At 33.3% G+C, this 21,594-nt stretch overlaps 2 protein-coding genes across 3 annotated transcripts; one reads left to right on the top strand and one right to left on the bottom strand.

The window, feature by feature from the left end:
- Window positions 1–8,333: 8,333 nt before the first annotated feature.
- On the bottom strand, window positions 8,334–10,226 carry LOC131637273 (cytochrome b561 and DOMON domain-containing protein At3g25290-like). The gene is made up of 3 exons (XM_058907855.1): window positions 9,534–10,226; window positions 9,052–9,315; window positions 8,334–8,806 (listed from the first exon to the last, which is right to left on the bottom strand). The coding sequence occupies exons 1-3, from the start codon at window positions 10,200–10,202 to the stop codon at window positions 8,462–8,464; spliced, it is 1,278 nt and encodes a 425-aa protein (XP_058763838.1). The 5' UTR covers window positions 10,203–10,226; the 3' UTR covers window positions 8,334–8,461.
- A 5,102-nt stretch (window positions 10,227–15,328) lies between these two features.
- On the top strand, window positions 15,329–20,665 carry LOC131637272 (uncharacterized). 2 transcript variants are annotated; one of them, XM_058907854.1, is made up of 5 exons: window positions 15,670–15,787; window positions 16,973–17,013; window positions 17,159–17,310; window positions 17,809–18,612; window positions 19,140–20,665. In XM_058907854.1, the coding sequence occupies exons 2-5, from the start codon at window positions 16,974–16,976 to the stop codon at window positions 20,577–20,579; spliced, it is 2,436 nt and encodes an 811-aa protein (XP_058763837.1). In that variant the 5' UTR covers window positions 15,670–15,787; window position 16,973; the 3' UTR covers window positions 20,580–20,665. The 2 variants fall into 2 exon arrangements, with proteins under 2 accessions (XP_058763836.1, XP_058763837.1); XM_058907853.1 differs by lacking the exon at window positions 16,973–17,013 and having other exon boundaries at window positions 15,329–15,787.
- Window positions 20,666–21,594: the final 929 nt, after the last annotated feature.

The raw sequence follows: 21,594 nt of genomic DNA on the forward strand, positions 1-21,594 counted from the left end.
TTTTTTATTCTTTATACTTTTTAGGTTCTTATTTTTTAATGGTGAGCATCTCAAGAAGATAATATATTGAAACAAAAGTACTTTTTATTATAGGAAGAAGAACATTATAATCCTCTAATTGGGAATACAACCAAAACAAATACTGAACGTGAAAAGCAGAAACAAATTACTGAATACGAAGAACATAAGCAAATTGCTGAATACGAAATAACAAAGGGAAACTAAAAACTCCTAACGGCGTTTACGAATCTCCGCCCTAAAATTGTTAACCATCTCCCTACAAAGCTTGAGGAAGTCTTCGACTTCTTTTGGAAGAAGGACCATTGTAGCTTCAGCTTCTTTCAAACTCCTTGGGATATCATCAATTAGGTTGTTCGCCAAGAAGGCAAGCTTTTCATGCTTGTCCTTATACATCCTGTAATCCCGGTAAAGGGTCGGGATTATGCTTCTATTGTCCTCCCCAGCTCGGGCCATGATCTCATATTGTCTTTCCCAATATTCTTTTTCAGCTCTTATTGTTTCATATTGGTCTACTAGTGCATAGAATTCTTTTTGGCAGCCTTCTAATCCTTGAACCACTTCTTCATAATTTTTCATTTGTCGGGTAAAACGCCCTTCAATTTTCATTCTATAGATCCGTTCTCCTATCTCAGATTCTTGGCTTTCACGAAGTCTCGTGGTGAGGTCTTGGATCTTATCTTCTTGCTCTCGAGCATTACTAACCAACTTTTGGATTTGTGCTTCTAGATCTATTTCAGTTGTCCTCTTGTCTTTCAATGCTTGAGTATACCAACCCCTTAGTTTTTCAATCTCCAGCTGAGCATCCTTTATTTGTTGATTGTGAGAATCAAGATCAAAATTTGCGCTCATGAATCCATCAGTTGTCCGTTTCCTCTTGAACCTTTCTTTGTTTACCAGTTCGTTATTCTTCTGAATCTCTTTCTTATCTTGATTCATTTTTTTTTTGATGCTCACCAAAACCTTTCTTTTTTTTTTATATATTTTTTCGAAGAACTCCTGTGAATAAGACATAAAAAAAGAATATTTTAAAATTTAAATGCATGCATGTATGATAATGTAACTTGGAGGTGAGATGGTGATAAGGGTATCCTTAATAGGTAGGTTCATAAGTTTGTTCTAAGGATATTCTACCCTCCCCACTCAGGGTGGTTTTACTAAGGGTATCGTGGATGACGCTATAGGGAAAGGCAAAGGGGCCTCCCTTAAGCGGAGCCTCTTTGCAGACCGAGACTTATCTCATAGGTCATGCAAAGTCTCACCATGATGTTTTATTTTTGGTACAAAGAGTCATTGGTCAAATCCAAAGTCCTGACTCTAAGAGAGGCGAGCCCTCTTGAGACATTTCTCGAAATTTGACCGACTCTAGGCGAAGTTGTCGCAAAGACTCGTAGGGATGTTAAACCCCTTTGGCCAATTGACAATCCTTCTCTTAATGTTTCTCACTTTATTTGAAATATGATCCCACCAACAATACATATATGAAAAATAAATAAATAACAAAATAACAAATAAACAATATAATAAATAAAACACAATATGAAAAATAAATGCAAAAATAATAAAAACCCCAACAGCAAACCTAGACCTAAAGGTAGGGAATACTCTATTTTAAGGAACTCCCCAGCAGAGTCGCCAGCTGTAGCAACCGGCTTAAAATTTTAGAGAGTCGCCACCATTATTTTTATCTTAAGGGAAGGGAATTAAATGGATAACCCTATATTTTCAGAGATTCTAAGTTCGCGAGTTAATTAAATAAAGGGAAGGTGTTAGGCACCCTTTATTTCCCTTGTACTCAAGGGGACCCCCTTTTGATCTAGGTTTTTTCTAAGGTTTCTAAAGCATTATTTTCATATTTATAAAAAGAAACGGGATTTATTTATTTATTAGGGGACTCGCTTCAATTTTCGATTGAATGCCTACGTATCTCCTTATGGAGAATCAGAGTCCCAATTCGTAGTTCGGGTTTTTGGTTGATTATTTTTTATAGGATTGAATAATTACTTTTGAATTCTCCTTTGAATTTCGTCCGGTTTAGAAAATAAGGTAATTGTGGGCGTAGTTCGAAGTTTAGTAAAAAAACAATTGTACAATCCTTTTTTTTTATGAAATTAACATTGGTTTAGTATTAGTAAAAAGTTTTAGATGTTTTGAGTTTTTTAATTGGATGTATCTATAATAATTAAATTAAAATTTAGTAAAATATGTATTTAGAAAATATTTGAAAGTTAATAAAATAAGAGATTTATCTTAAAATAACTATATCCAACTTAGTGATTTTTTATAAAATATATTAAATAATTATATGTTATGTATTAAAAAAATAGATTAGAAATTTATAATGACATAAGATTAATAATTTAATTGATTAAAATGAACCAGAGGTGTTAAACTAAAACTAGAGGTGTATTAGAAAAGATAATTAGGTCCAGATGTATATCTGAACCCAATAAGCCAGGGAGGGGTGTATTTTATACATCTTTTGTAAAAAAGAGTAAAACAGGGGCGCAAAAAGCATTGGGCTGGGCCCATTATCAACACACCTTGATCCGTTCGGATCAGGTGTGGGGGGACGTAGGCGTTACCGTGGTGCTCACGTAATTTGGCACGCACGTTGAGATCGTACGGCTATGATTTAATATGGACCGCGGGTGTATGGTAAAGGAGAGCACATACATGGGGATCATTTTTAATTCATTTATTTTATTTTCCTTTTCATATATCCCTAACGATTCTTTCTCTTCCTCACGATTCTCTCTCATCTTTCTCTAATCACCAACAACATCCATAACAACCAAACAAAAGAAAAAAAAAACCAGAAATTATCCCACGTGAATCCAAACCATCAAACTCTAAATCCCCAATCACACAACAATCAAAAATCAAGCATAATCACCTACAGCTAAGTGTTTTTTTCGAATTACCTCCTATTGAATCTTCGAGCGAGTTCTTATGATTTCTGAACCTTCCTTCTTTGACCTCCCTTTCTTCTCTTTCACAAGTGCAAGACTTGAAGGCGGCGGCGTAGCAAGAGGACGGTGCGGATCGACGGCGGTCTGGGGTTTCAAACGTGAAACCCAGATTGAGTGGTGGCGGCCGATTGCTTTGAAGTTTCGGCTAAGGGTTCGTAATGAGGATCTGCAGCAACAATCCCCTTCTACTCCTTCTTTTCGCTTTCAATTTTTTTGTCTGATTTTTTCGGTTCATTTTTTTGGTCCCCATTCAACTAGTTTTAGGATGAATTTATAGGGTTTTAGAATTAGTTAGATTAGGAAGTACATTGATTAGTTTGATTCAGATTAATGGAAGATTTGATTTGGCGTTATTGATTTTGATTGAAATTTGATTGTGAATTAATTTCGGATCCGATTTGATTTTAAGGTTTATTGATTCAGATTTTAGGTTGTTTTTGTAGAATTTGTGTTTTAATTATGTATTGCATTTGGACGAATTTCGTATTCTTATTCACATGATAAAAGTCAATAATTTCCTTATTAATCTTTACCTTCGATTCAATTTGGACTAAGATCTGAACAAATTAGGGTTTGTAATTTAAATATTCTAATTAAGTTAATACTTTAATATAATAGAAAAAGCTACTAATAAAACTTAATGATAATAAAACTTAATTAATGTTATTCTAATAACAGTAGTAAATTGAAAGTTTCTTACTGATTGCAAAAAGGTAGTAACCGTAGAGGTTTCCTTCTTTTCGTTTTGAATTAATATTCTCTTTTTTTTTTGGAAAAAAAAATTTCTTTACTAATTGAAAAAAAAAAAAAAAAAAAAAAAAAAAAAAAAAATAGTAACCGTAATTCTAAAAGTTTTTTTTTTATTTTATTTTTAAATGACATTCTAATAAATAATAATCCTAATAATAAAAAAGTTACAAAAGTCTACCAAATATTAAAAGAAGATTAAAATTCTAAAAAGTAATAAATTATACTAAATCTTAAAAGTAATAGTTAATATATTAATTATATAATAATATTAATTAATAATAATAAAATAATATAATGACCATGGTAAATATATCCTTTTATTTTCTTTTTAAAACTTATGACAATAATAGTAACGATAAATTTTAATGAATTCACATCTTGAATAACCAAATAAATTCAATGATAATAACTATTCTATTTCCTATAATAATGGCTAGAATTAAGACTTACAGCAATAATATTAAACCATCTTCAAATTTTTCTTAAATGCCTTGAAACGTGATCTTTGACCATTTTTTATTTTATTATTATTTTAGATTTTATTTTTTTATTAATAGGAAAAAAAAAAAAAAAAAGTAATTGTGATTCATATATAAAGTTTTTTTTTTTTTTATTTTATTTTAAAAGGATGACTAAAATTAAAGTCTAATTTTGTTTTTTTTCTAAAATTTATACTAATAAGAATAATGTAATAAAAATTAAATATTAATATATACAACTATTAACGGTTAACAAGAGCCAATGAAATTAAACTTGAATTTTACTATTTAAAAAATAAAAAATAAAAAATAAAAAAAAATAAAAATAAAAATAAAAATAAAAATTACACCTAGAAACCGTAGAACCAAAATAATAGCAATTATTTTTAATTGACTCATTCCTTTTTAAAGAAAATAGCTACAGTAACTATACTAATTCCTAACTATCCTTTTTTTTGGAACAAAAATAATTATAATAGTAAAATAAATTTAAGATTTTAAAAGTAACGAAAATTTAAAAAGTCATTCAAAGGGATCGAACTTGTGACCCTATGCTTGGGAGTCTTACCTCTTACCAATTGCACTGTTTGATTTATTTGAAATATAAAGACATTTGAAATTATATGAAGGGCAAGTGAATATTTGTTACAAGTAATTTAAAATACACTGTATATTTTGGAATATGCCAAATAAATTAATGTCAAAATATTAGTAAAAATAAACTGAAAATTATGAGACTCAAGTTTAAGAAAATTCGACTGTTAGAAATATGGCGGGCAAATTTGGGGTATGACAACTGCATAATGCAGAGTTGCTGTACCATCCACCATAACATCATAGCTCCATGCCCATATGTCGTTATCCCACGTACCTGCTTGTTCAACAGACATACCAGCCTCTGTTGCGAAAGCGAAAACTTCAGGAAAAGCGTCTTTTAGAGACTGGATGCCCAGCCAGTTATTATGCCACAGAGCCGTATGGCTCCCGTTCCCTGCACCACAATTTACCGCCCCTGTAAACCCGCCGCTGACAGTAGAGGAAAGACGTTTATCACACGTGACTAAGTCCCACCACCATATTGAATCTTTACCCGATAGCGTCTTGTCGTCAGCAACTAGCACCTTGAGCTTTACATTACCGTATCTACTGCATAAGAGTCTCAACCACGGCGTATCGGATTCCTTCAAAATTCGCCACTTCCACTTGTTCAACAGTGCCAAGTTCATAACTCTAATATCTTTGACACCCAAACCACCTAAATTGCGAGACTTGCAAACAATTCCCCAACTCACCCAATTCCATAACTTTAAATGTTGGTTTATGTCTCGTAAGAAACCATTAATTGAGTCGTGTAATAGATTGCTCTATTTGGAAGCAGACTATCAACTACAAAATTTTTAAAATAAAATAGCTCAGTTAAATTATACGGTTTTATAAATAAATGTTCAAATAATGATTGTTTGACCACTCAGAATAATTTTTTTGGATGAGGAGAAATTTATATGTTGTTTCATCCATGAGTGGTGTGCCCTTAGTCAAGACTGTTGGAACTTGGAATGATGATAACTTGGAGGAAGAGTTGGAAATATTTATTGACATTAAATGAGCAATAAATAAACACAAGTAAGAGCTAATATGGAGATGAATTTGAAAAGATTCATTTATAAGTCCCACATTGGAGGGAACACAAATATTAGTAGTGTATATATATTCCAACTTGGACAATTGTTGTTGGGCCTAAGGGCACCTACAATTTTATAAAGGAGTGAGGACACACCAATGTGCCAAGAAGACACACGCGCGCGCCGGCTCGGCTCGGTCCGGTCTACATGAATTAATTTTTTGGAACCCGAATTAATGAAAATTAATTATCATTGAATAATTAATTAATTCGGTAAAAATTAAATAATATTAAATATGGAATTAATTAAAATTTAATATTAATTAATACGAGTTGGTGACGTGTCCTTAGACCAAGTCTTAACCTAGATTTTGACTAGGTTTACTTGTCCTCCAAGTCTGCTGACCAAGTAAATAACGGTTACCTTGACTGGGCCGGTTCAACTCTCCCACTATATTTTCGCCCACGATTTGGTCCATTCGGGTGGATCCTTTTGCCTATAAATACATTTCCCTCATTCACTTATTCTGCACTCCAGAATTCATATCTGAATTCTCTCCTCTCTCCCTTACTCTGCTTCATCTTCTTAAATATTCTTTTCTTTTTCGACTGGATCTACTCCAGATACTAAGACTGGTTTCTACCATCAGAAGGTGTATCATTTAGAACGATTCATCACACGTGCAAGTGTGAATCGTATTGAAACGAGTTGTTTTATCCTAGAGGCGTCGTGGGTATTTAAGAGCTGCTTTGCATAAATCTGGCAGTACCGCGAAACGTCTTAAAGAAAGCGTACTGATCCGCGACTCAGCCGATATTTTCCTCTGTGGCATTATTTTCTTAAACCAAAAAACAACAAAGACAATGATAACATTTCTCATTGCCAAGAAAAATAAAACCTTTTGTTGTCATCGTTTGAAGTGATTTTCCTCAAATTCAAACGGTTTGTTGATAACAGAAACAATGCAATTATTACCAATAATTTGTTCGATAGACATGGCAGAGAGAAAAGTTTTAAAATTGTTGTTTTTGGATTTTGAAAAGTTTTGAAAATTTGATCTATACTACGTGAGAACTTATTAGTTGAGTCGTGTATCAAAAATCTCCTTATAAGACGTTTCGTGACACTATCCAAAATTGTGCAAGTAGACTATCGACACGAAGTCCCATAATTAAACAACTCAGTCAAATTATAAGTTATTCTACTGCACTATGGACATTGTTCTAGATTATACCCTCAAACAATGGTTGTTTGACCTCCTAAAATAATTTATCAGACGATGAGAAATTGCTTAAAAGACAACTAATTCTCTAGAGAGAACTCAAGAAATACTCGGAAAATTCAATGAGTAAAAAGAGCAAGAAGATGAGTCTCTAATAACTCAAGAGCGTAAAGATAAGAGAACAAGGAAGGAAAAACTTAGAAGAGCTTAATTTTGTTGTAAACAGAGAAGTGATTGAAGGTCTCTATTTATAGCGAATGAACGATCCATATCATTTGACCGTTAACAAAGTGGACAATTAGATGGAAAAACGCGTGGGAGAAAACTTTGGAGCAAAGGATTGGTCTTCTAAGTGGGAGAGATTTCGAAAAGAGTTGACACTGCTCTCCAAAACCCTAAACTCAGTCAGAGTAACCGACGAATGATGTGTCAACTATAATAGACAAATGATGTGCCAATTTGAATATTTTTTTTCTAAAAAAATTAAACTTTTTAGTACCAAAACAAAATAAGATTAATAGCAAGCCAAACCATAAGCTCAAGTCCACTCTGAACCTAGTTAGTTGGCCAAACCGATCGTTATATTAATTATTGACATCGCTTCATCCGTTTACCAAACTTTTATACCTCTTGGGGAACGCCCCAAGAAGACATCATCCACTATATAAACCGTTAAAAGAAGTGAAAATTGTCTAACGTAGGACTTTAAGAGTTTTTTCAACTCATACCCACATTTGAACTTTGACACTTGCTTTTGACAAAAGTTCTAACATTTGTTGGGTAAGCATATGGAGCAAAGAAACACTGGTGAACACCAAAAAAAAAATGAAACGAAAGTAATTTCTCATTACTTAGAATAGCTGAAATTTATAATATTTATACCTGAAAATGATACCTCACACTAAGCTATCGTGTCACATGTTATAACTAACTTTCTAACTATATAACTAAGTTTCCAATTAACTTTCTGTTATTGTTCTTATTGGTTGATAGTTTCCAAGTGAAAACTCATTTTCACTTACAACCCTTTAATGCATTATTCAATGATTAGTCCACTTATGGAGTTGAGAAACTTGTTGGATCAACCAGAAATATTTAGATCCAAAGTTAGTATATTTAATTTTATATTTTTAGAAATTAAAAATAGACAAGATGATCAGAACCCTCAAGAAGGTTGGACTGAGGATTTCAAGAATCATGCAACCATAGGAGCTGAACCACCCCATTCAATGGAAGAAAATGTTTGAGATTGAAAAATTATACTTATCATTATTTAAATATTAAACTATCAATTATTACACACAAAATATATGAAGAAAAAAAAACACAAAAAAAAACACATTTTATTCAACCAATAGAGTGTGATATCCTCACATGCATGACCATTGTGTTTGTTTACTACTCCTTTAGATTATGAACACTAGCATTCTCTTTATTTTCCTTCTCTTTATTTTCCTTCTCATTATCTTCCTTCTCTTTATTTTCCTTTTTATTGTTCTTCTCATCGATGTAGAGATACCTAATCCATGTGAAAATCTCCATGGCAAATGCAATGGCACCTAAACATATAAGAATTCCAATGTAACTCCACTTCCATTTTTCACCTCCATTCAAAATGCCAATTCCTTTAAATATGTTTATGATTATGATAGCCAATAATCCATATCCAAGAAAATGATGATACATATTCCAATATTTCCTGTAATCATCTGTTTCTTTAGGCTTTAACCGAAATGCCAACATCTGAAAAATAGCAAAAGATGAACATTAATAGAAGATGATTTATAAAAATAAAAGATGAAACATGATTCCATACATCCATACATACGGCCATTGTTGATTGTCCGATCTTGATTTAATAATTCAAAATAATGCATATTTATTTAAAAATTTAGATCATCAAATCTAAATCAAATGGCTATTATTCATTAAATTTAGCGCGACTCAGTCAATAATAGTCTTAAAAAAGATGAAAATTAATATAATACCTGAATTGTACTAAAAGTGAAAATGAGAATTCCAAAGTCTCTATGAGTGTGGAAGATATAGTATCTAGATGAGTGTCCAAGAACCAATCCAATAACAAAAGCAGCAGTTCCAATGAGAAAACCAGATAATTGGCAACCAATGTGTAGGAAAAACCACACTTTAGAGTTTTCCCATTTAACAGGATACACTCTAAAGTATCTTGGGATTATTACTCCAAGAGGCAACATTGTTCCCCACCCTATAATGCTTAGAACTCCATGCACCTAAATTTCATCATAATAATAAATCACAATATATAAAAAAATATTAGAATGGAAAACAAATGCTTACAATTACTAGTTCATGATTTTAAACTGCAGTCTGCAACCGCAGTTTCAATTTTTGTCTGTAAAATATATTACTCCATCTATGACCTGAACTGCAATTTAAAACTATGATTGAGTTGTTAACTTAGTAGTATAAAAGAAAAAGGGCTAGTTACCAATCGAAGGAAACTCCGGAACTGTCCGGTGCTGAGACCATGATTAGAATTCAAGTTTATAGTCTCGGTGCTATCCACATTGTGAAGATTTATTGGATGGCGCAAAGGACTTTCACCACTAACAGCATATCCAATTTGCCAAACATGGTTCAACCTTGTTATGTTATATTTATCCAAGGGTAGAACCAATCTAGCATATATAGTATAAAAATTCGACCCTTCGTCTTGAAACATCATATGTGAAACATTAAGGCCAATGTTTTTGCTAGGTGAAAGAGTGCAACCGATTTTGGTTTCTTTTGTGACATCATAAGTATTAACTCTTAAAGGTGATGATGAAGTAGTAGCGAAATCGGGGTTTTTAATCCCTATGATTGCTTTTGTTCCAATCATTTCTGCTCTTTTTTCTGGATTCACACCCCAAGCTATCCACCCTTGGTTTGTATCTAGAATTGCACCAAATAAGATTTCAAGTGTGGTTGAGTTTGTGCTGTTGTAGTGGTTCCAACCGAATTCGGCTCCTTGAGTTCGTAATCTCTTGCATGCTGTTATGTTTCTTTGTTCGATGAGTTTCAAGAATTTTTCACCGCATGGTTGATGATTGGCATAAATATTTACAAAGAGAAAGGACAGTATGATGAAGGTTTTTAAGGTAGAAGAAGATGACATGGTTTTTTTGGCTCTTATGTTTTTTCTTTGTTCACTTATGGTAAAGAATATGTTATATAGAGAAAGAATATAAAATACTTAACTCTTTTGTTTCTGTTGGATACTAAAGTGTTTGTTACAGTAATTAAAGGTTACCACCAATCATATGTTATGTGTTTGTTGCTTTTGATTTGTTATTTTTCAAGAGATTTGTTTTGACTTGCTTGAGAGGTTAAGAATATTAGAACCTTCACAATTACAAATTTGTAGAAACTAATTCAAGTTTTGAAGAGAGAACGTGTATCATGCAGCATCAATAATTGTTATGAAAGTGACACAAGTACGCTTACGTGAGATGTAAGAAATTCCATTATCCTTTATGCTTGAAATAGAACCACTAACCGTCAGGTTGTTAGTATTTATTTGTTCTAGATCATATACCTTACTTTATGAGGCAGTCACTAATTATGTTAATATGTTTCATGGAAGGTTACTAAAAAGATAACCCAATAAAATGTGAGAAATTTTCAATATAGTATTCTAATATGAAAAAACAAAATCCATACCTCCAATTTAACTGTCTAGATTAAGTCTTCGAAAAAGCAAAAATGATTATAGAACAAATTTTCTGTTAAATAACTTTGTTGAAAACTTCAATAAACTTTACTCCCAAACTGCCTTGGCTCTTTGGACTAGAAACCTTGCTCCAACTAACCTAATTAACATAATGGACTTTCCTCTTTTCTTCAGAATTTCCCCACAAAAAGTTTTGTTGGATTTTTATAATTTCCTTCCAAATTTTCACAAGAGCCTTAAAAAATAGGGAGACTGCTAAGATAAATAACTTATTTTACGAAAAGATTATTCTTCGAATTTATGGGCGACGTAAGAAAAGTGTCCTAGAAAGTCGCCACTTTTTCCTTAGTCAATCTATAACTGAGGAGAAAGGTGGAATTGATAGTAGGTTCGATCTCCAACAACTACATATTTGTATTTTTAAACATGCTATTTTACCTCTCGATTTATAAAATACCTGAGAATATTCATTGTTTTATTAAAATATAAATTTCTTATTTTTATATTGTTTGCATTTCAATCTACAAGATTATATTTTTGACAAATTTTAAATCTGATTCATCGTCCATCAATATCAATCTTAGTGAAGATCATTGGATCCTCATCTCATTGAATCTTAGGGAAGAACAAATGTTGGATCTAAGTCTAATGGTTTTCGTATGCAATATATTCTCAATGACTTTTGCATGTATTTGTTTAGGCTTAAATACACTTTTCGTCCCTGTAAGTTAGCGTGTTTTTGATTTTCGTCTCTGTAAGTTATTTTTTTGAGTTTTAGTCCCTATATCTTACTTTTTGCTCGAGGTTTAGTCCCTAAAGCAAAAATCCGCAGGAAAATCTGCAGGTTACCTGCGGATTTTCTTGTGAAATTTCCTACGGATTTTGATTTTAGGGACTAAAACGAACGCGAAATTGAAATATAAGGACTAAACCCCAAAAAAATAACTTACAGGGACAAAAATCAAAAACACGCTAACTTACAGGGACGAAAAGTGTATTTAAGCCATTTGTTTATGATATAAAATAAATAAAAAAGGTTAGAAAAGTAAAATAAATTTTTAGTTACATGATAAAAGATTATGTAAGAACACCAACATTGCACCAATTTTTATCTGCTCTAGCAATCCATCTCGGCAATTATTTTCAAGTTTCTTTAAGCTTCACTCATTTCAATCCAAATGCTTTCATTATCAAATTTTGAGTTTCACTATGTTGCATTCAAGATATATAGTTGTGATGTCCACATTCTGAATGGATGTAGAGTGTTTCTAATCCATCTCAGAAATTATTTTCAAGTTTCTTTAAGCTTCACTCATTTCAATCCAAATGCTTTCATTATCAAATTTTGAGTTTCACAATGTTGCATTCAAGATATATAGTTGTGATGTCCACATTCTGAATGGATGTAGAGTGTTTCTAATCCATCTCGGAAATTATTTTCAAGTTTCTTTAAGTTTCACTCATTTTAATCCAAATGCTTTAATTATCAAATTTTGAGTTTCACAATGTTTTAAGATATATCGTTGTGATATTCGCGTTCTGATTGGATGTAGAGTGTTTCTAGTGGATTATGTGTTAGCAATATATCTTGAGCGTTGTTAGTGAAGGTGCAAGAAATGGGGGGCTGAATTGGGTTGCACCAAATATAATTTTTTCTCCAACTCAAAACAAGAGATTAACAAGTGAATAAAAATAGATGAACACAATCATTTTTATCTTGGTTCACTGTTAACGAAGTTACTCCAATCCACTCGCCAAGGTGATTTTGTCTTCTCAATATGGACTTAATCTACTATAGTCAAATTGATTAGAGACAACCACATTGACTGCATCCAATGTCTTCTTCAGACTCTTGACTAACACCTAGAGTCTCATAGAAACAATCACAATAAGCTTATGATCAACCTTGTTGAAAATTCCAACAAGTTCAATTGATCCTTGTCGTGAAACCACTATGACCGTAGCCACAGTCTTTCTCGAGGCTTCTAACAAGCACTTAGTCTCCCAAGGAATAACCACGTTGATTACAAGTGTGTATTACAAGATGCTTCTAATAAGATGATTACACAATGTTTAAGTACAATAACATAAAAAGATTGATAAGCAAGATACGAACAAAAGCTCCTTGCTAAAAATACAAAACTATACAAAGAATTTCTCTAACAGAGTTTGTGCAGCGCTTTGGTGTAGTTTTGTAGAACTGATTCGTTGATTTCAAATTATTTCAATGGCTTCCTTTATAGAGAAGGATAGATCCGTTGGAGGAAAGAATAAGAAAGCAAAGTACAACTGTAAAGTCCCCAACGATCATGGTGGGAATGATAAATAACAAGTACAAATTGGACTGTCCTTACGCCACCGTATAAAAGTAGAGGTCGCAGTTTACGTTAGTACTTTTATACTCACCATCACAGGCAAGTCGTCTTTGATCTTCTAAGTCTTCATAGGCTTTTGATTGTATGTTAATTGAAGCATGTTGTAGATGATAAGAACTTGAGTCTTCAGAACCTAAGTCTTTGAGTCTTCAAAACCTGTTTAGTAGAACATTTGTCTTCACAGTCTTCAGCACTTGGTCTTCAGAGGCGATGTCTTCAAATTTTCATAACTCGTTCAAAAGCAGGGGACAAAGAAGCAAAGCTTTAGAAGGCCTCTAGAGCTTTCTTTATAAGTCACGACCAGGAGCTCTTTTAATAACGTTCCTTTGAACTGTTGCAGAAGTAGCATTCTAGAATCTTGACTTCCATTGTAATACAACACTAGTATTATTCCAGAGTGTTGAGTTCAGAACCTGATGATGTCACACGCCTTCTTACTAGAGTCTAAACCTGCAAGGCAAATCTACACACTAGAAAAAAACCGTTAATGTATATAATTGATCCTTAAGATAACATGTAAAGTTATCATTAAAACGTAAGACCAGATGTAGAACCAATCAGACTAAAAAGCATCGTAAAGGGCAATATTACGAATCAGGCGGGTGTGACATGGAGGGTCATGAGACTCCCATTCTAACCCATCACGCCTAGGACATGACTCACCCGACCCAAACTTGTGTCCATCAAATGACAACCATATTAACATGTATCAAATTTTTGAAATTTTAATATACTTTAAAATGAATTTTTATTTAATACTTTAAGCACATTTTTGGAAAGTGAGAAAGTTTGTGGAAAGAGGTGTAAGAAGGGGTATGAGCACTAGGTTTAGAGATAGAAAGTTTGAAGGAAAATTTATTTTCCCACCCTTATACTTTGTTTTAAATCCGTTGTGAAAATTCAAAAATACCCATAATTTTCGGAGATGTATTCCCAGACACACTTATTTCTTACAAAATTGAACGCAAACGAGCGAGTCACCCCTATTATACTTAATTTCATATATGCACATCCTGATAAATCTTTTTTATAGGAAAATATGGTGTTTTCGGATATGTATATCTGAAAATTTTCCTCTTAGGTTTTTTTTTTAATTTGGTATTAGGTGTATCGAGATAACTAGACCTAGTATTTATGCATCAACAATGAAACTGACCCATGATGTAGACCTTGCGCTGGTCTCCCCTACCCACGTAGGATCCTGACAGTCTTCTATTTTGGGCTTAAGAATCCGGCCCAAAATGGAGACTTTGGCTCAGCGTTGGGGCACTATAAATACCCCATTTCATAAGAGGGTCAAGCATTTTATTGATTCTAATTTCACATTTGTACTCTTTCACTCTTAACCTTACTTGAGCATCAGAGTGTCTTGCAGGTACACCCCTTTTTTTTTTCATCCACCGCAGAATACCAAGTGTTGCAGGACACAAAAGATCGTTCTAATCTCGTTAAGATCAACAACAAATATGTAAATACCAACAATGTTCATATTGAGAAAAACAATTAAAAATAGAAAAAAAATTAAAATAAAACTTAAAAAATACAACTAAAATCAAATAAAGAGTCTACAATTTTTTCTGGATTTTTTTGAAAATTGAAAATAAAAATTGAATCAAATAAAATAGAAAAACAAATAATTTAGGGGGAGGTGTTGCGTATTTAGGAGTTTGGGACTTTGATCCCTAATTTTTTCTGATGAAATGACACGGTAAAATTTTTTCTGGATTTTTCAGAAAACTGAGTTTTTCGCTAGACCGCGTAAAGGGCAGAAATGCAGGAACGTAAGGGTCAATATGCAAGGATACAATTTCTATGACTCTAGTATTGGTTAAAATCGAAAGAGAGTCCTTGACAACTACGCCAAATTCAATGAAAAACGTGTAGCAAATGGTGTCATGAGTGTTTTCAGAGATGTATCTCCAAATTCATCATGGAAAATTTCTGAGATACATCTCCCAACTAATTTTTAGCTCAATTTACGAAGGATGAGGTGATTTAAAGTGTTTTCAAATATGCATTTCCGAAATTGTTTTTGAAGATATTTTTGAATTTTTAAAAGTGTGGTTGAAGGAATAAGGGTGGGAAAAGAAATGGCCTAGTTTAAAATTCATTTAATCAATGGGCCTAAGGCCCAGACTTACCATTGAATTTGAAAGAATAGGCCTGTCCTTACTACTAGGGTATACTACGAGGGACAGAATCATCCCAAATTTTCATTTCATTCCTAAGCAAATTATAGCGACAAAATAACAAATTATACAATCTTCAATAAATCATCATTTAATTCATACTATGTTCAATTTTGTTTTCTGAGATTCAGGGAGAAAAATACCGCGTGTGAATTTGATTCATCAAATCAGATTTTCATTCATCAACCAATCTACGGTCGAGAATCGATGGATCTAGCGGTGGTTGGTCGACACGCGATGCTCTTCGACGACGACGGCATGGCGGCGTTCGTGAATTCACCGGAAGCTCTCGTTGATTGGAACTCCCTCTCAATCGATCGCTACGATGTTCGACATCTCCTCTCTGGTCCGATTCCGCCTCGCCCCAAGCGCCGTCCTCTTCATCCTCCTTCTTCCGTCGAAGCAGACCTTGATCATCAACGTTATCTGGATCTTCCTTCATCTCCTCCTCACGAAGAATCACAAGGTAAATTAACGTAGTTTCTCTTCTAGCTTCTTATTCCTTTCTTTTATATTTTGTTTATTCGCTGTTGTTTTATGCTTAGTTTCTCTTTTATTTAGCGTTGTTTATATTGGATCGAACTTAGCGGTGTTGAGATTGCTTTATGTTTTACTGACGAGAGGAATTGCAATTTTTTGTAAGTGTAAGAGTTGGAACGTTAATTAGTGGATTTAATGGAAGATAGTTTAGTTAATAATTATATAGGAAAATTTTAGCAAAAAATTATGAAACTGTTTGACTGGAATTTTGGTTTCTGATGTCAGTACTACCTAGTGAATAAGGCATTATGGCTTGATTATTATTGTAGTGCTGATTTTTGTTCCGTAGATGGAAAAGTTGAATGTTTTGATGTTTGATGAAAGGATTGCATGAACATATTGTTGTGTGTAGATTAATTTTAGATTTATCCACATGGAGGAGGGGATGTAAACCATGAATTCAAGCTGAGTGGTTGAAATGGAGGAGGATTTAAGGGGTTTTATGTGACGCAACGGTACCACTTGAGCTGAAGGGAAAATTTTATCGGACTGCGGTAAGATTTGCGTATGGTACGAGATAGAATGTTGGACAATTAAGAAGCAACACAAGAATAAAGTTAGTGTAGCATAGATGAGGATTGGATGTGAGGTAAGACCAAACATGATAGGATTAGAAATAAAATAATAGAGTGTTGGGTTAGCACCTATAGTAGAGAAGATGGTGGGAAATAGACTTAGGTGGTTTGAGCATATAAAGAGAAGACTTGTAGATTCTGTGATAAAAAGAGTAGATCTGATAGAGAGAAGTCAAACAATTAGAGGAAGAAGAAGACTTAGAAAGATTATAATAGTAGTTATTAAGATAGATCTTGAGATTAACAATTTGGATAGAAGCATGGTCTTAGGTAGAATATTATGGGGAACGTTGATCCATGTGACCGACCCCACTTGTGTGACAAGTTTTGTTTGTTGTTGTTGTATTGCTATACTGAAGACTTTTGTATTTTTGGAACAATATTGTGTTAATGAATCATGGCTAATTCTCTACTTTTTTTTTTTAAAAACAAGCGAGAATGAAAAGTTTTTTTAATTGGTTCTCATCTTGGTGACACATCACACATGGATATGTTTAGTTTTTTTGTTTGTACAACAACAATCTTTACATTTGCAGGATGCAATCTAATATGCTACGGTTCCTGTGTCAGACTACAAGTAAGGATGTTTTCAACTGGCTTCCTTTTTTGTTGTTTTAGTTTCTTTGGTGTTAGTGCTCTTACTCTTTTAGGTGTATGATATAATTGCAGTTGAGAATTGTATGTGATTCTGATGAAGATGTCTTCTTTCTGTGTTTGTTTAGATAATGATTCAGGTGCAGTGGATTCAGCTGGCTATCGTGCTGTTGCATTTTCATATGAAAATTCTAATGTGTCAACTGAGACAAAGGGCGATGATACTGAGTCTGGTTTTCGTCCCAACTTTCCAGTACCAGAAAGCTTACGTCATAACCTGGTGAGTAATCTGTCTTAGAATATACTCCGATCATGTGATTTTCATATGTTTTAATTGACCCTCTCATTGTTTAACCAATGTGACTAGGTGATAATTGTCTAGGGTACATATGTTATTCTAAGGCTTATGATGTCTAAGTTTCAGATGCTTGGAGCATAAACGAAGTTCTTGTGACTCGAGGTAGCCATTCACAGGCCACCTTTTTTCCTTTTGATATCATGAGAAGGGGCTGTGCAGGTGGGATTAGAATGGTAGAAATTGTTGATTATTTGCCTCTTGAGAGAAAATGGGATGAAACATATCTTCATAAACCTCTATTTCTTGATCTTTAAGATTATTCAAGTATATATGAGGTTGTCTTGTGTCTGTTTAATAAGTTCTTTATGTATATATATTGCCTGGCATGACCCTTTTTCAAAATTAGAGTTATGCTAATGCTAATTTGAAATTCACATTTATTGACAAAAACCATTTTTTGTTTTTGTTTTTGTTTTCCAGCCTCCAAATGAGAAGCTACACCAGATTATTTCAAGGACTGCAATATTTGTCAGCAAGCACGGAAGCCAATCAGAAATCATTCTGAGGGTGAAACAAGGAGATAATCCAACATTTGGGTTCCTGATGCCTGATCATCATCTTCATCCGTATTTTAGGTTTCTGGTTGATCATCAAGAACTTCTGAATGTCGAAACAGTTGATGCAGATTCAGCATTGGACAAGAATAGAAGTCAGGGGCTGGATCAAACAGGTGGTGCATTGTCTTTGCTTGGATCTGTCTATGGATATGGAGAGGATGAGGATGGCACAACAGAAAATGCTAGTGACCTTGAGAGAAACACACATGTGGGAGTTGTTGATGTGAGTACCACTTATGCATCTAAAGGGATAGAACAAGCAGAATCATCCTCAGATGCAACCAAGAAGGATGAAAGCATTTCTAAAACTCAAATACCTTTTAAAGAAAAAATTCCTGTTATAAAGCGGAATCAGTTTATCACTAATGTTAAGACAGTAACTTCAGGAAAGACAAAAACAGGAGATATCCTGGATTCAGGGTCCAATGCTGCAAATAAATCACAGACTTCTGTGCCCAGTACAGCTAAGATTGAACTGCCTGTTGTTGAACCTCCATCTGACATAAAAATTGTTATTGAGAGGATCGTTGAGTTCATCTTAAAAAATGGCAGGCCATTTGAGACTGTTCTTGCTGAACAGGATCGTGCTCATGGAAGGTTCCCATTTCTTCTGCCTTCCAATCAGTATCATACTTACTATCTGAAAGTTCTTCAAACTGCTGAAGAGGTGTGTTTCTAATAATCATTAAAATTTCCCCTTGCAATTCATTTGTTTCTGTGATTGAAATCATGCCCTGAGAAATGAGAAATTAGTTGCAGTTTACTGCCTTATAGAACATGATTCAAGAACACTGATTTAATAATTTACACATTAGGCTTTCCCTCTAATTATGTTGGTTATTCTTGTTTGTAATTATTTCATGTTCGTATTATGTGGACGAAATGCATGCTTTTGTATAATTCATTCAATAGTTCACAAATTTCACAGTATACAAAATATTTTGTTTGGCCACGCAGTACATAATTGTGACAACTTATGTGTATTCAAAGCAATAATGGTTACTTCTATTCATCTTTGCTTTATAAAATATTCCTTTTGGCTAAGTTTAAATATTTGGAGTTATTTTATTTGGGTTCAGGAAGATTTTTTGTGTGATTAGTTCATCTTAGGAATTTTGGGTAGACTTTCATTTGATTAATTTTAAGGTTTGTTAAATTTGATTTCGATCTGACCATCTTTTCAATTGCTCTCAGTCTAAATTACCAGGTAAGGGCTACCAGAAGTACAATCCAGCTGGTCGTGCAAGAGATAATAACTCTGCTGCATATGAAGAAAATGACAATAAATTCAAGATGAATATTGGCAATTTAAAGAAGGATGGTCAAGAGCCAACTCCCAAAGACAGCCAATCTCAAACTACAGTTAACATCCATGCGGCGGCAGCCGCTGCTATTCTTCAGGCAGCTACCAGGGGCATTAAAAGGCCCAATTTAGAAATTTTTAGTAAGACGTCAAGTGGTAATGGTCAAGGCCTTGGAAGTGATGGTAGGAATTTGTCCAGCTCTGGGAGTTTGCCGTCATCTCAACTGCAGGGTTTTGTTCCACATTGCAATCTGAACGCAGAGGCTAGTGCTTCTGTTCCAGTTGCCAAGGCTATTGCAGAAAAAGTGGCTATTGCAGCAGCAGGCGAGGCAGACTCCTCTGAAGCACATATGACTAAAGAGCAAAAGCTTAAAGCAGAGAGATTGAAACGAGCCAAGATGTTTGCAGCTATGATAAAAAGTGGAGCTGGAGCACTTAAAAGTGAACTGCCAAGAGCTTTATCTGTTGAGCCACCAGGCTCTGGGCTCTCAGGTTCGGATGCTGAGATTGGAAATCTTTTGATTAAAGAAAGGGAAGGAAGTTCTGTTCCGTTCAATGCTGATAACTCAGATAAAAGTCATAAGTCTGAAGAAAAGCTTTCTGATGATAATTCAGATGGAAGTCACAAGTCTGACGAAAAAGTTGCTGTTGATGATAATATTGAAAGGCGATCAAAAAGAAAATACCGTTCAAGGACCAGTAGACTTGAAGAGGAAGAAGAGGAAGAGGAAGAGGAAGAAGAAAATAAAGAAGATATAAGGGATCAGAAACGGTCCAGAAAAAAGCATCGATCACATCGATCTTCACACAGAAGTCGGGATAGAGATTCAGACAGAGACAGGGACAAAATCAGGCGGAAGCACAAGAGAAGAGATTCAGACAGAGATAGGGACAGGATCAGGAGTAAGCATGATAGCTCTTCAGATGATGAGCATCAACACTCAAGGCATCATCGCAAATACAATAGCTCCTCTGATGAAAAGTACGGCTCTCCTAGGCGACATCGTGGAGAGAATGACTTGTCAGACCGGGAGCGTAGACATTCGCGTAAACATTATAGTTCATCTGAGGATGAGCATATACACCGACACCGAAGCAGAAAGACAAAGCATAAGAGTAGGAGGTCTCATGCTGAAAGAGAGGCTGAGTTGGAGGAGGGGGAGATAGTGAAATCAGACAAGTCGCAAGTAAGCGAACTTGGGCGAGTTAGCAGGGAGGCTTCTGCTGAATTATATAAGTCTACAAAAGCACCATCTCAATCACCTGAAGTAACTAATGTTTCTGATGAACTTAGAGCCAAAATTAGAGCCATGTTGATGGAAAATTTGTGAAACCACATTTGGGCTCATAATGTATTATTGTTAATCCTCGTTAAGTTGTTGATTATTTATCTAGTCTTTTGTTTCACCTTACCTAATACATTGCGTATCAATCATATAATTTTATTACTAAGTGGATTTTGTCTAAGTTAATTAAGAAGATACTGACCAGGATTTGAGCATCATTCTTATAATTCCAAACTCTAATAAACACTTTTTTCTGCATAAATTTATCGACAAAGTAATAGTAGAAGTGTGCTAAAGAAAAGAATCTAACCACCAGCCAATAAATCATCTTCTAATGACTTTGACAAATTTTATTCACTTATGTGAATTTATATGTTCTTATTTTGATACATTCCTTTTCTATAAATGCTTCTTTGAGGGCACACATAACCAGATGATCCTCACGAGTTTTATCACAATGGGAAGATTCATTGCAACAACAAAACTATTAAACATAAAATAAAACAAACTAGTGTTAATAATATTATTTTGTTGTCTAAATTTGTTTATTTTAATTTTAAATATTTATTTATCATTTTTTTATATGTTAATATTTTTTAAATTCATTATGAAGTGAGGTAAATAGAGTGGCTCCATTAAAAAATTAAAATTGAAATTAGTCCCTCAATTAAAAATACAAAATGTTCTTTTTTTATTATTGAATTTTTAAAAATTTAAAATAAAAAAACCTTAAACCTAGAAACCTTTTAAAAAATAAATAAAAATAAATATTTTATTAATTAAACTAATGATTATTATTTTATAATTGTCTATGAAGAGAGTTGAATTTATATCATAAAATTATAAGGTTAAAAATTTGAATTAATATATTTCATTTATTTCTATTATTAAGTTAAATTATTAAAATAATATTAAGAGATTATATTTTTTCATGAGTATTATATATTTCATTTAGCTTGTTTAAAAGTTTAATTTCTCATTTTCAGCAAATCAAATTTAAATATATTTAAAAATCATATTAGATGATAAAATAATATATATATATATATATATATATATA

Source organism: Vicia villosa, unplaced genomic scaffold (genome assembly GCF_029867415.1).
Source record: "Vicia villosa cultivar HV-30 ecotype Madison, WI unplaced genomic scaffold, Vvil1.0 ctg.001961F_1_1, whole genome shotgun sequence".
NCBI lineage: Eukaryota > Viridiplantae > Streptophyta > Magnoliopsida > Fabales > Fabaceae > Vicia > Vicia villosa.

Excerpts from the sequence above, each read along its gene's own strand:
- LOC131637272 (XM_058907853.1), top strand. The coding sequence starts at position 15,529 with ATGGATCTAGCGGTGGTTGGTCGACACGCGATGCTCTTCGACGACGAC. Across the intron at positions 15,788-17,158 it reads TCCTCACGAAGAATCACAAG|ATAATGATTCAGGTGCAGTG; the intron begins GTAAATTAACGT and ends GTGTTTGTTTAG. Across the intron at positions 17,311-17,808 it reads AAAGCTTACGTCATAACCTG|CCTCCAAATGAGAAGCTACA; the intron begins GTGAGTAATCTG and ends TTTGTTTTCCAG.
- LOC131637273 (XM_058907855.1), bottom strand. The coding sequence starts at position 10,202 with ATGTCATCTTCTTCTACCTTAAAAACCTTCATCATACTGTCCTTTCTC. Across the intron at positions 9,316-9,533 it reads TCCGGAGTTTCCTTCGATTG|GTGCATGGAGTTCTAAGCAT; the intron begins GTAACTAGCCCT and ends GATGAAATTTAG. Across the intron at positions 8,807-9,051 it reads TCACTTTTAGTACAATTCAG|ATGTTGGCATTTCGGTTAAA; the intron begins GTATTATATTAA and ends GCTATTTTTCAG.